The sequence below is a fragment of the Erinaceus europaeus genome, chromosome 6 (genome assembly GCF_950295315.1).
Source record: "Erinaceus europaeus chromosome 6, mEriEur2.1, whole genome shotgun sequence".
Taxonomy (NCBI): domain Eukaryota; kingdom Metazoa; phylum Chordata; class Mammalia; order Eulipotyphla; family Erinaceidae; genus Erinaceus; species Erinaceus europaeus.
Genome location: NC_080167.1, coordinates 43651823 through 43665946, shown reverse-complemented (window position 1 = coordinate 43665946; position 14124 = coordinate 43651823). Strand labels below are relative to the sequence as shown.

The 14124-nt window shown below is 42.0% G+C and overlaps 2 protein-coding genes across 4 annotated transcripts in view; one reads left to right on the top strand and one right to left on the bottom strand.

Annotated features, from left to right (window-relative positions):
* The window catches only part of LOC103124148 (Kinesin-like protein KIF28P), a 55644-nt gene extending 44056 nt beyond the window's left edge, over nucleotides 1-11588 (top strand). The window contains 6 exon segments of the mRNA XM_060192111.1: nucleotides 1668-1802; nucleotides 4733-4899; nucleotides 5143-5249; nucleotides 5649-5796; nucleotides 6253-6443; nucleotides 10850-11588. Of these exon segments, the coding sequence (XP_060048094.1) occupies nucleotides 1668-1802; nucleotides 4733-4899; nucleotides 5143-5249; nucleotides 5649-5796; nucleotides 6253-6443; nucleotides 10850-11005 (904 nt within the window). The 3' untranslated portion in view covers nucleotides 11006-11588.
* Nucleotides 11589-11719: 131 nt separating this feature from the next.
* Nucleotides 11720-14124, bottom strand: part of SCCPDH (saccharopine dehydrogenase (putative)) — a 32591-nt gene continuing 30186 nt past the window's right edge. For 2 of the 3 annotated variants that reach the window (XM_060192106.1, XM_016193153.2), the window contains 2 exons: nucleotides 13952-14033; nucleotides 11720-12646 (listed from right to left, as the gene is read on the bottom strand). In XM_060192106.1, coding sequence (XP_060048089.1) covers nucleotides 12541-12646; nucleotides 13952-14033 — 188 coding nt within the window. In that variant the 3' untranslated portion in view covers nucleotides 11720-12540. The remainder of the gene's footprint in view (nucleotides 12647-13951; nucleotides 14034-14124) is intronic. The other variant, XM_007534592.3, reaches the window with a different exon arrangement.

The following is a 14124-nucleotide window of genomic DNA, read 5'->3' as shown; positions in this document are numbered from 1 at the left end:
AGCTGACTTTCCACATGTGACAGCTCCTCTGTCCCACTGAGAACCTGCCCAGATCTCCAGTGCTTGTGTGTCGACCTCCTCTGTTTGTTTATTTTGCCACCAGGGTTATTTTTGGGGCTCGGTGCCAGCACTACTATTTTTTTCTCTTTTAATTTCTGTTTTATTAGATAGGACAGAGAAATTGATAGGGGAGGGGGGAGATTGAGAAGGAGAGAGAACACCTGTAGACATCTAATCTTTGACAAAGGTGCCCAGACTGTTAAATGGGGAGAGTTTCTTCAACAAATGCTGATGGAAACAATAGGTCGAAACATGCAAAAGAATGAAACTGAACACTATATTTCACCAAACACAAAAGTAAATTCCAAGTGGATCAAGGACTTGGATGTTAGACCAGAAACTATCAAATACTTAGAGGAAAATACTGGCAGAACTCTTTTCCATATAAATTTTAAAGACATCTTCAATGAAGCGAATCCAATTACAAAGAAAACTAAGGCAAGTATAAACCTATGGGACTACATCAAATTAAAAAGCTTCTGCACAGCAAAAGAAACCACTACCCAAACAAAGAGAAGAAGCTAAAGATAGACACCTGCAAGCCTGCTTCCCTGCTTGTGAAGCTTATGAAGTATCCCCCCTGCAGGTGGGGAGCCGGGGCTCAAACCTAGGTCTTTGTGCATGGCAATGTGCATGTTCAACCAGGTGTGCCCCTGTCTAGCCCCTTGTTTGTTGGTTGGTTTTTATTATTATTACCAGAGCACTCCTCAGATCTAGCTTATGGTGGAATTGAACCTGGGAGTTCAGAGCCTCAGGCATGAAGGTCATTTGCATAACCATTATACTGTCTCCCCAACCCCCTGTCTCTATTTTTTTTTAATTTTTATTTATAAAAAGGTAACGCTGACAAAAACCATAGGATAAGAGGGGTACAACTCCACACAATTCCCACCACCAGGATTCCATATCCCCTCCCCTCCCCTGATAGCTTTGCTATTCTTTTATCTCTCTGGGAGTATGGACTCAGGGTCATTGTGGGATGCAGAAGGTGGAAGGTCTGGCTTCTGTAATTGCTTCCCCGATGAACATGGACATTGGCAGGTTGATCCATACTCCCAGCCCTCCCCCCCCCCCTTTCTCTAGTGGGGCAGGGTCCTGGGGAAGCAGGGCTCCAGGACACATTGGTGGGGTCGTCTGCCCAAGGAAGTCCGGTTGGCATCATGGAAGCATCTGGAAACTGGTGACTGAAAAAAGAGTTAACATATAGAGCCAAACAAATTGTTGACCCCGTCTATTCTTGAAGAAAGCTGTAAGATCCTTGAGACATTATATATCTACTGAAAAAACAAACTTTAACTATTTATTAATGAGACAACAGGGCAGAGATGTGGAGAACCAGAGCATCACTCTCACACATAAAATGTCAGGGGTCCAGTGCTTTGTCCACTGAGCCATAGTACATGCCTTTACAGGACCAGTGTAAAGTACACTTCCTTTCACTAGGCATTTCTAGAATGAGTGGATTCCACCAGTGGTCATCTTACCTACCCTTCCTTCAGTGAAATTGGCCATCTCCTTAGGAACCAGCAATTCCCTTTGATCTCACACCCCTGACTTACTGGGGTTCAGGCTCACCTGTGATCAATGTCTACCTCTTCTCTTTGTAGAGCGTGTGGTGAGGAGGATGTGGTTCTGGACCCTTTGGAGCTGCTGGGAAGGAGGATGGATTTCCAGATCTGCATCGTGCGGTGCCTTGGTGCCAAGTGGCTAAAGGAAGATGCAGAGCGGGGCCTTCAGATGGGGTACCAGCCGCCCAGTATGGCTGCTGTGCACAGACCACCTACCTCATGCACACTTTGGGAGTCTTTCTTCAAGTCTTAAAAATGAGCTTATTAAGTTTTCCTTTTTTTCTTTTTTCCCTCTTGTTGCCCTTGTTGTTTACCATTATTGTTGTTGTTATTGCTGTTGTTGTTATTGGATAGACAGAGAGAAATGTAGAGAGGAGGGGAAGACAGAGAGGAGGAAAGAAAGACACACACCTGCAGACCTGCTTCACCGCCTATGAAGCGACTCCCCTGCAGGTGGGAAGCTGGGGGCTCGAACTGGTATCCTTATGCCGGTCCTTGTGCTTCACGCCATGTGTGGCTTATTAAGTTTTTCCACTTGCTCTGCCACAAAATGTCAATCTCCTTCACCTCATTATGCTTAATAGACAAGCATCCATATGTCCTTCCAGGTTGCTGGTCTATTTTCATTACTTACTGAGCCTAAGTGATTAAAACAGTAGAGTCAGACTTTTTTTTTAAATTTTTATTTATAAAAGGGAAACACTGACAAAAACCATAGGATAAAAGGGGTACAACTCCACACAATTCCCACCACTAGAACTCCATTCTCTCCCCTCCCCTAATAGCTTTCCTATTCTTTATTCCTCTGGGAGTATGGACCCAGGGCCATTATGGGGTGCAGAAGGTGGAAGGTCTGGCTTTTGTAATTGCTTCCCTGCTGAACATGGGTGTTGACGGATTGATCCATACTCCCAGCCTGTCTCTCTCGTTCCTAGTGAGGCGGGGTTCTGGGGAATCAGAGTTCCAGGACACATTGGTGGGCCCAGGGAAATCCAGCTGGCATCAAGGCATCAAGGTAGCATCTGGAACCTGGTGGCTGAAGGAAGAGTTAATATATAAAGCCAAACAAATTGTTGACTAATCATGAACCTGTAAACCTATTTTAGTTATATTCCAAAGGGTCCATGACTATACTAGTTTTTGTTTGTTTGTTTGCTTTTGTTTTTCCTGACCCTGACATCTGATAAGCAGGTGGACCCAAGTTATTGTCTGGGGAGATGATGTCATGGCTGGAAAAAGAACCAGAAAGTTGGATCAGGGAAGGGAGTAGCTCTCAAATATAGGAAAGGTGTATACATATTGTTGACTGTAAACCCCATCAATTTGATCTGATCAGACCTGGGGCCCATATTCAGCTTAGGAGCCTATGTGACCTCTGCATCCCTGTAGGTCTGAGCTCACATTCTGTGGTCATGAGTAGGAACATTCCAAGCTGCCCCAATAACAGGACCCATCTGCCTCAATTGGAACATAGAGTATGTTGTTGTCCAGTCTCCCTTCAGAGGATGGAACATTCTCTACCGTTGTTGATCCAAGTTGAGGGCAAGGTCCTATGGGGGCCCACAAAGGGGTCTATTGTATTGTTCCTGATAGAGATGACCAGTAACCATGGAGAGAGGGGTTAATTCAAGGTCTAGGCCCATGATGCCTATTTGGGAATCTCAGGACTCCTCGACTAGGGCCCCAGCTAGAGTCAGACATTTTATCATCGGAAAGAATATTTAAACAACTACTGTTTCTAACCAGACATTGTTTTTTTAATGGGAAACAAAGGATGGTAATTGCAATATAGTCCTTTATGCTTAAATTAATTAGGCTAAATAAATGTTAAAAGATAAAAAGCAAATAACTATCTGCATGGAAAATGAATCCTTTTTTATGTATTTATTTCTGCAGTGCCAGGGTCTCTATGTGAAATTTCACACCTTCCAGGTTGAGTTTTCCGTTCTTTTTACTTCAAGTAGAGAGACAGATAGAGAGATACCACAGCCTCACAATTTCTCCCAGTTTCTTTGACATTCCCTGTGGTGCTGGGGCTTGAGCCCATACCACATATGTGGCAAGGAACACGCCTCCCAGTGAGCTATTTTCTGACCACAAAATGAACACTTTTTAAAATTAACTATGTAGAAATTCTTTTATCAAAGTCCCTTTCTCCTTTCTTTCTTTTTCTTTTTTTGTTAGGCACATAATATTATCCATATAGTGATGGAACCCATATTGAATAACTAAAATGTTAGAGGCAGCTAGCTATCATGAGAACCTCTTCAGTGAACTAATGTTATTTGACTATAATGAACTATATTATTTGACTATAATGAACTATATTATTTGACTCACCTGATTTAAAATTTTTTTCTTTATTATCTTTATTTTTATTAGATAGAGACAGCCAGAAATTTAGAGGAGTGAAGAGATAGGGAGAGAGACAGAGAGACACCTGCAGCCCTGCTTTACCACTCGTGAAGCTCTCCCCCTGCAGGTTGGGACTAGGGGCTCAAACCCGGATCCTTGCACGCTGTAACATGTGTGCTCAGCCAGGTGCGCCACCACCCACCCCGACTTTTTTTTTACCAAAGTACTGCTCACCCGTGGCTTATGGTGGTGTAGGGGATTGAACCTGGGGCCTGGGAGCCTCAGACAAAGGAGTTTGTTTGCATAACCATTATTCTATCTCCCCCACCTGATGTATTTCTTTTTTTTTTAATTTTATTCCCTTTTGTTGCCCTTGTTGTTTTATTGTTGTAGTTATTATTGTTGTCGTCGTTGTTGGATAGGACAGAGAGAAATGGAGAGAGGAGGGGAAGACAGAGAGGAGGAGAGAAAGATAGACACCTGCAGACCTGCTTCACCACCTGTGAAGCGACGCCCCTGCAGGTGGGGAGCCGGGGTTCGAACCGGGATCCTTACGCCGGTCCTTGTGCTTTGCGCCACCTGCCCTTAACCCGCTGCGCTACAGCCCGACTCCCCACCTGATGTATTTCTTTACAAACATGTCCCTTTAGTTTTTTTTTAAAAATATTTATTTATTCATTTTCCCTTTTTGTTGCCCTTGTTGTTTTAATCCCTTTAGTTTTTAACTTATGTTCCATGTCTTTTGTCAGGTACAGAATTTATGATCTTCCAGCCACCTTATATACCAAGTCTGCATGGAAATGTGTGAATCCCCAAATTGAAGAGACTGTTCAATTTACAGCATTACATGTGTCTCAGGAGTTTCTAAATTACTTACAGACAAATGCTCTCATTGTTGACCTGTGGGGTCTTCAAGGTATCCTATTTACTTCTTTGCTCATGGTATGTTCGTCAGTCAGATATACTAGTTTATGGAGGGTTTTGAAGGAAGTGGAGGAGGTCACTCAGAGTTTTAAGACAGTGCTTAAGAGCCATCTTCCTCCTTGGTCCCTGGTTCTAGTCCATAGCCATTTATTTCATGGCTCCGCTCACCTAAGTAACATTTAGGCTGGACAACTAAGATGTTGCTTTGTCTGATGGTGTCTACTTCACACTACAGAAGGCTGTGCTGAACTGGGCTGCTGTCAGCCTGGCCTCACGGTCACAGGTGAAGACCACATCCTGGTGGACACCAAAACAGTTTCCACTGAGGTGGAAACAGGCCAGGTAGGTACGTTTATATGGCACTGATAGAGACATTCTCTGATGACAGCTACTTGGGAGCTCTTCAGTGTTCCTTCCCCTGAACATTTTACTTATTTATCTGGGGGCATGAGAATCAGAGTATCTATCATTTTGGCATGAGTGATGCCAGAGATCGGTCTCAGGACTTTATTCTAAAGAGTCCAACACTATCCACTGTACCACCTCATGGGAAGTACATTTTATTTGTTTACTTCTTGAAGGGCTTAAATTATGACATCCCCAACACACACACACACACACACACACACACACACACACACACGGTACTCCATCTAGTTTTCAAGTGATAATAAATATTGCCAGTCTTAAAGAATATGGAGATAACCCAGCAAAAGGTTACCCTGCCATGTTTTTTGGTAGATTCCATCAAACCAGATACCAGACCTTTATCAGAAGCTGCTCAGGTTGGAACAGGAGACAGAACTGCTTAGAAACATAAACAGAGCCCTTCGAGAGGAGAACGGATTTCTCAGAACATCACTTAGGAAAACCAGCTCTAGTCAACATGGTGAGAGGCTGCTCAAGTCTTGATTGTTAGTGAACCTCTCAACTCCTCCATTTGATGCTTATTTTTCTAAAAAATGAACTTTCTTTTTTTAATTTTATGTATTTAGGTAGAGACAGAGAGAAGTCGAGAGGCGAGTGGGGAGATAGGGAGAGAGATAGAGAGATACTGGCAGCACTGCTGCTTCACCACTTGTGAAGCTTTCCCCCTGCAGGTGGGGGCCCGGGCTTGAACCCAGGTCCTTGTGCACTGTAATATGTGCACTCAACCAGGTGCACCACCTCCTGGCCCCAGAAATGAACTTTCTGACTTAGTACATCTTATTTTACATAGAATACAGACTTTCCTTCTTTTGCCTTGCAAGATTTCTTTGGATTGATCCAAGTTTGCCCCTGACAGATGCTAATATAGTATGCCACCACGATAAACAGCTGAATCAGTCATTTATTTTGACCCTAGCACACAAGCCTTTGGACTCCCTGAAGACTTCGAGCATGGCAGCACAAGTACCCATAGCCAGAGAGATGAATCGGACGTACACTCAGCAAGGCAGCTGTGACAGGGAGTTGGCTAAAGCTCTTAAGGTGTTCTACCAAAGCATGAACATGGCAAGAGGGCAGTTTCTCAGACTGAGGCATTATAAACCACCTGTAAGTAACCAGCATGCTGGGAGAAAAGGGAGTGTCTTTCCATCCCATGTCACTGCATGCCCCAAGCTTGTGGATGTGTGTGTGTTAAGCAGCAGAGCAGGGGAAGCCTATTTTACTGTGTTCATTGCTCTTTTGACTTAAAAAAAATTTTTTTTATTGTCTTTATTTACTGAATAGAGACAGACAGAAATCAAGTGAGTGATAGAGAGGGAGAGAGACAGAGAGACACCTCAGCACTACTTCACCACTCGCAAAGCTTTCCTCTTGCAGGTGCGGACCAGGGGCTGAAACCCTGGTCCTTGAGCATTGCAATAAGTGCGCTCAACCAGGTGAGCCACCACGCGGCCCCTGCTCTTTTGACTTCTATCCACCCTTAATTTTTCATTTTTATGTGCCTTGTCTGGCTATATGAATACCCTGCAGGATTAGAAAAAACAACTATAAAGAATGGAAAGAGGGGGGCTGGCGGTGGTACACCCAGTTAAGCACACATATTATTACCAAGTGCAAGGTCTGGGGTTCGAGTCCCTGCTCCCCACTTGTAGGATGTCCAATTCTATTTTCCCATCCTCTTTCAATTTCTCTCTCTCATCTAATAAAAAAAGTTAGGTGTGGTGGTGGGAATTGTATCCCTCTTATCTAACAGACTTGTTGTTCATAATTAAATCAATAAAAAACATTAGGAGGGAAAAATGGTTATTGGGAGTGGTTGATTTGTGGTACTGGCACTGAGCCCCAGCAATAACCCCAGTGGCAAAATAAATTTAAAAATAAATAAAAATTAAAAAGATTGGAAAGAAAAAAAGTGCTATCAATAACAACATACTTTTTTTAAGATTTTTTTTTTTGCCTCCAGGGTTATTACTGGGGCTCAATGCCTGCACTACAAATCCATTGCTCCTGGAGGCCATTTTTTTCCTTTTTTTCTTGTTGTTGGATAGGACAGAGAGATATCGAGAGAGATGGGGAAGGCAGAGAGGGGGAGAGAAAGACACCTGTTCACCTGCTTCACCGCTTGTGAAGCAACCCCCCCCCCCACAGGACAACATAATTTTTAAAAAGATTTACTTGTTTTTTAATTAAAAAGGGAGAGGAGAGAGAATCAGAGCACCATCTGGTACATGCAATGGCAGGGATTGAACTCAGGACCTCATGCTTGAAGAGTTTGATGCTTTATCCACTGTGCCATTTCCGGGACTATAATAGCATACGTTTTATAATTGTATTGTGTTCATGTTGGCTTAATTCTCACAAGAGCCCTGTGAGGGAGATTCTCTTACTAGTTTCATGTCTTCTACCAGAGTCAGTGCGTTGTGTAAGGAGCATAGGAGCAAGCATCACACTGCCTCTGTTATTATTCCCAGGTGGCATGTTTATGTCAAGAAAGGATCCAGAAGAATTAAAAAATAAATCACTAGAATTACAGTGTTGCTGAATACAAAATCAGTATTTAAGAATTAACTGCATTTGATAAAATAAGTAATTCTTTCTTTCCTGCACTGCAGTCTCCTGGATGGGTGATTCCACTACTCCCAGGCCAACATTTTCATTCTTATTCCAGGCAGTGAAATGCAGAGCAGAGAAGGGGAAAGACACCACAGTGTGGCTCCAGCTGTGGTGCTTATGTGGTACTGGCGCTTCAACCTGGGGCCTTGTGCTTAGTTCGGCTCATGCCCTACTGTATGTACTATCTCCTGGCACGACTTCTAAAGCAGTGCCCTTTACTTGAAGGCTATGCTTGCCATAGTCATCTGTGGTACCCTCTCATCCATACATCAAGTCCATAACCCTAAATGAATCTATTTATTTTTATTGTCACCAGGCTTATTGCTAGGACTCAGTGCCAGCACTACAAATCCACTGTTCCTAGTGGCCATTCCCCACCCCCCCTTTTTCTTTACATTTCATTTGATAGGACAAAGAAATGGAGGGGGGGGGGAAACAGCCACCTGGAGACCTATCTCACTACTCTACAGCCCCTCTACAGGTGTGAAGTGGGGGCTCGAACCTGGGTCCTTTTTCATGGTAGCACATACATTCAAACAGGTGTGCCACTGCCCAGCCCACTTTCCCTATTTCTGGGTCTTCTCTTCCTTCGATTTTTCTTCTCATCTTGAGACAGAACCTCACTCTGTTAAAGCAGCACTAAAGTAAGCCTCATTACTATACGGGACAAGTCTACCTATATTGTTCACGGGTCTTGTCTCTGTTATTTGCTTTTACAATTCTATTATATGTAAATGATGTAATCATCTTGTCATATCCTATCACATTTGGATAGGATTGCACTGAATTACAGGAAGACTTAATTTCACAGTAGCAAATCTTCCAAATCATGAAGATGTGACATGCTTCTCCATTTACTGATATCTTCTTTAAATAGTTCTTCAAACAAATTCAACCACTCCCCCTCCTAGAAGTTAAAGAGTTTTTATTAAGTTGACTGTAGGCCTAGGAACAAATATTTGATGCAATTATAAGTAATGTCTTTTATTTTTATTTTTAATTTTTAAAATTTTTATTTTTTATTATTGGATAGGACAGCGAGAAATTGAGAGGTGTCTGAAGCCCTGCTTCATCACTCATGAAGCTTCCCTCCTGAAGGTGGGGAGCAGGGGCTCAAACCTGGGTCTTTGTGCACTGTAACATGTGCGCTCAACCTGGTCCCGTCTTTTATTTTTAAAATATTCTGTCTGGATAGGGCCAGGGCATCGCCCTATCTGTGGGGGACTCCATATCCCCATAGCATTGCAAATCTCAGAACTTCTGCATATTAAAAGAATATGCACTGTTTCAGTATGAAATATTTGGACTAACTCTTCGTTGGCAATAATACCTTTTCTATGCCAACCTTATCAAAGTGAAACATGTACATATGTGACTTATTGCCTCTGCCAGCAACTTACAAACCCAGCTTTCTAGCTCAGAGGGAGAACATACAAGGTATTCTACTTAAGAACACATGATGTTTTCACTAGTAATGTTAGTCTACTCACATTTTAAAATACACATTTTATTTTTTAATGGGAGATAGAGGAAGGCACAGACTAGAGCACTGCTCAGCTCTGGCTTACGGTAGTGCCAACAACTGAACCAGGAACCTCAGAATCTCAGGCATGAAAGTCTTTTGCACACCATTATGCTGTCTCTCCAGTTTTGTTTTGTTTTTTTACCAGAGCACCTCAGCTCGGGCTTACATGCAGGGGGTAGAATCTGAGTCTTAAGCATGAGAATCTCTGCATAACCATTATGCTATCTCCCCTGCTCAATCCATTTCTCATTGTGTTTTTTACCAGACACTATTCAGTTCTGGTTTGTGGTGGTGCCAAGGACTGAACCTAGGACCTTGGAGCTTCAGGCATGTGCAGAATCTAGGCTTAAGCTGCCCCTCACAGCAGTGTCCCTCTGTCTGTCTGAAAAAGCCAGCCTGGCACAGTGAATCCCCAAGATGACAGGAATATAAAAATGCTTATCTTGGGAGTCAAGCAATAGTGCAGCGGGTTAAGCGCAGGTAGCGCAAAGCACAAGGACCAGCATAAGGATCCCAGTTCGAGCCCCCAACTTCCAACTGCAGAGAAGTCGCTTCACAAGCGGTTAAGTAGATCTGCAGGTGTCTATCTTTCTCTCCCCCCGTCTTCCCCTCCTCTCTCCATTTCTTTCTGTCCTGTCCAACAATGGCATCAATAACAACAATAAATACAATAAAACAAAGGCAACAAAAGGGAATAAATATTAAAAAATGTTTTATCTTTTTTTTTTTTTTTTGCCTCCAGGGTTATCACTGGGTCTTGGTGCCTGCACTACAAATCCACTGCTCCTGGAAGCTATTTTCCCACCTTTTGTTGCCCTTGTTGTTTATCATTGCTTTTGTTATTATTATTGTTACTGCCATCATTGTTGTTGGATAGGACAGAAAGAAATGGAGAGGAGGGGAAGACAGAGAGGGGGAGAGAAAGATAGACACCTGCTTCACCACTTGTGAAGCAAACCCCCTGCAGGTGGGGAGCCGGGGGCTCGAATAAGGATCCTTATGCCGGAACTTGCACTTTGTGCCACATGCACTTAACCCTCTGTGCTACCACCCGGCCCCCAAAGATGTTTATCTTATTCACTTGTTTTTCTGTTTTCAGTTTTTTCTTCTTTTTTAAATATTTATTTATTCCATTTTGTTGCCCTTGTTGTTTTATTGTTGTAGTTATTATTGTTATCATTGTTGGATAGAAAGAGAGAAATGGAGAGAGATGGGGGAAGACTGAGAGGGGAAGAGAAAGATAGACACCTGCAGACCTGCTTCACCGCCTGTGATGCAATTCCCCTGCAGGTGGGAGCCAGGGGCTCGAACCAGGATTCTTAACCCACTGCGCTACTGCCCGACTCCCTTTCACAGTTTTTTCTTTACTTTTCAGGAAGATGAACAAATGCTTCAGCCATTTATACATCAACAATCAAAAATGTTAAAAGACTTTGGGGACCTACTAGAATCCAGCTTGTGGAAATTGAAAAATGATGTAGCTCTTATAGTGAAAAAGAAAAAAGAATGTTTCTCTTATACTGACCAGTGAGGATACACCAACCAAACATATTTGAGTTTTGAGTAGTGATGATTATTTGTGCAGTTACGGAGCTTAATTAACTTACTTAGCAGCTTGGTTGTGAACTCTATATTCAACCCATATTTACTAACTCTAACACTTTCTTTTCCATTTTTTTTTTTAAAGATTTTATTTCTTTATGAGAAAGATAGGAGGAAAGAGAAAGAACCAGACATCACTCTGGCACATGTGCTGCTGGGGATCGAACTCAGGACCTCATGCTTGAGAGTCCAAAGCTTTATCACTGTGCCACCTCCCGGACCACTTTCTCTTGCATTTTTAAGCAAAACTTTCCTCCAACCTGACTTAAATCATGTAAAAATCTAAAAAAGTAAATAACCAAAGATTGGTTTGCCAACAGCCCACAGCAATTTGCACTAAGAAGATCTGGAAATTAAGGTCTAAGTGTTTTGCTCTGATTTGGGAACCACTGGGTGAAGATGCATGTTTTGTCTGCATTCTCTAAATTCCTGCTGATATGAATGTGTTGTGAAATTCTAAAGCCCCTCACCCTTAGCCCCAATAAAACAGGACCCCTGACACTCCCCCCCCCAACACCCCCGACTGTTTAATTTTCAGGTCTTGCAGATAACAAAAAGCACTTTGGGGGTTTCTTGGTTTTTGTTTGTTTGTTTGAGTTTCCTGATGATTATCATTGAAAGGTATTTTGCAGTCCTATGAACCAGACCAACACACAGAGCAGTTTATTATGTGCTTATTACAAAAGGGACAGTCCTTTGTCTCACTTTAGGGCTTCAGTGGAAAACCTAGTTAAAACATGAAAAGTAAATTAAGGGTGAAATTCTGCTTAGGAAGTGAAAAATCAATAGAAACTTACAAGCTACAACTTGAAAAATCAGCCACAGGCATAGAACCAGGGAAAGGGGAATGAGAATCCCAATCAACAGCAGCAAACCAGGTCTGACCACTTAGGAAGCAGATTTCTCTCACTACTCAAAATATCTAAGCATGCCCCGAAACAAAAGCCACTGTTCAGTTGACAATCCTTTATTATTCAACTGAGGTAATGGTCCAAAATCAGTCAGTGTAAATAGATGAAAAACTAAGCTAAAATAGCAAAAAATGCAGCTGCATTTAGGAAGGACCCACACATTATGTAGACTCATCAGAAAAGTGAGATCCCATTCAATAACACAGCAAGAAGTAGCAGTCACATTCCACTGTGGAAGCCAGCCTGGGAACTTCATTAGGGAACCTCTTAGCAATACCCGCTGACCTGCTAGTTCACTCATAAAAACTGACCACAGATTCGTCAATGAAAAAGAAAATCAAATACTAGTTTTCTCTCACAAGCAATAAAATCACAAAATCAGCTAGGATTTGAAATTTAGGGTACTGTAGTACAATTTTCTGCTTTTAATGTGTACACACTGTGGACTTGACATTAATTGTTTCCACGTGTAGTCAAACAGGCTTACAGAGAATTTTAAATATCAAATAAGGTTGTTAATTCAGGCATTGCATGTCTTCAACTAACCAAACGATTAGACTTCAGAGCTGTTAATGACACTAAATTCAATGCCGCGTTGGTTGAGTCTGTCAATCAGCTTTGTTCTGCCAAAAGCCGCTCCAGGTGTGAAGACCCCGCCCCTGTAAGAGAATTTACAAGGTGCAGAGTCAGTCTCCAGACCTTTCCTCTGCTATCCTTATCTGTGGCTGTGGGACTAGTTACAATATCATTGCAGAAATCAAGAAATCCTAACTCTTGACTCTACTATGAAGTTTGACTTCTTTCTCCTAATCATCTAAATGAGCAAGCAGGTAGTTATTATTCAGGAAGAAACTAGTTCTACCCATGTAGATTTGGTTGGAGAAAATGTTTCCAAGATGCTGGTGAGTTCAAGGAGCACACTAAGGTTCATCAACTTGAGTAAACACAGGCCTCAGACTCAAGAGGATTAAATAAAAAGGTAAAATAAAATCAGGTGATTGACTATTGTTGCAGTATAAACAAGACTTACACTAGGTGAAAACAATTTCTGTGAATGTAATGACTAACATTTATAAAATGTGGAATGTTCTAAAAGGTGAACAAGTATTTAAAAATTAATTAGGGTTTACTTTACATAATTTTTATGGGTACTACTTAGTATTTATTTTCAAGCCAACAGATTTGTGCTATTTTGTAAAATTTATTTAGTTTTAGGGTAACAGATAATGCTACAGTAAGACAGCTCACTTGCTAATCAGCTAACCAAGATGCCATAAGTCAACTCCTACTTCTTGTCAAGGTTCCCGCTGCCAGGTGGGTATCACTCAGTTCTCTTAGTACTACTTCACAGGATCTATTTTTGTGTAGGTAACACTGGACTTAACTATCAATATTATTACAAGGATGTGAAGCCAACATACATGGCTGTCAGATCTGTTTCCTTCATTTATCGCTCCAGAGGCCTGTAAGGAATTGTCCCTCTCTGTGGAGATTAGCCAAAATGAGAAGGACAAATAACATACTATCTCAATTAGAGGTAGAACTCAGAACAAGGAAAGAAAGGGAAAACACAAGGTCAAACTTAGACTGGACGTGTCATACGGCACCAAAGCATAGGACTCTGGGGAGGGAAAGGAAAGACAGGTGGAGAAGCTGGAGGTCCTGGTGCAATCTTTTGGAGTGAGAGTGTTTTATAGACACCTATCACAAGGAGACAAGAAACAGTACCTGTGTGTCAACAAGTGTGCTATAGAAATCATTTTCCCCTCACCCCAATAAAATTATCTGGAGAAAAAGAGGGGGGTCTGTCCATCTCACAACTTTGATTTCCTTCTAACTTTGGATCAAAGGGATGGTATAAATGCATATGAGCAGATCCAAGGATTAAAAAATCAATCCTGAACATGTTAAAGCATAACATGGATGAATAAGAGGTCTCTGAGTTAGAAGAGACGCATACTCACGCTTTAGGGAGATCAGCAACATCATTTAGAAGGGTCATGGCTGCTTGAACCATGGCTATGGGGGTAGCCACATAGCCAGCCTCTGCAGAAGACAGTTACATGGAGAAAAATGTATTCATTAAGTAAGCACTTAACACCACCCCAAGTCAAATGATAGCTTTTATATCTTAATC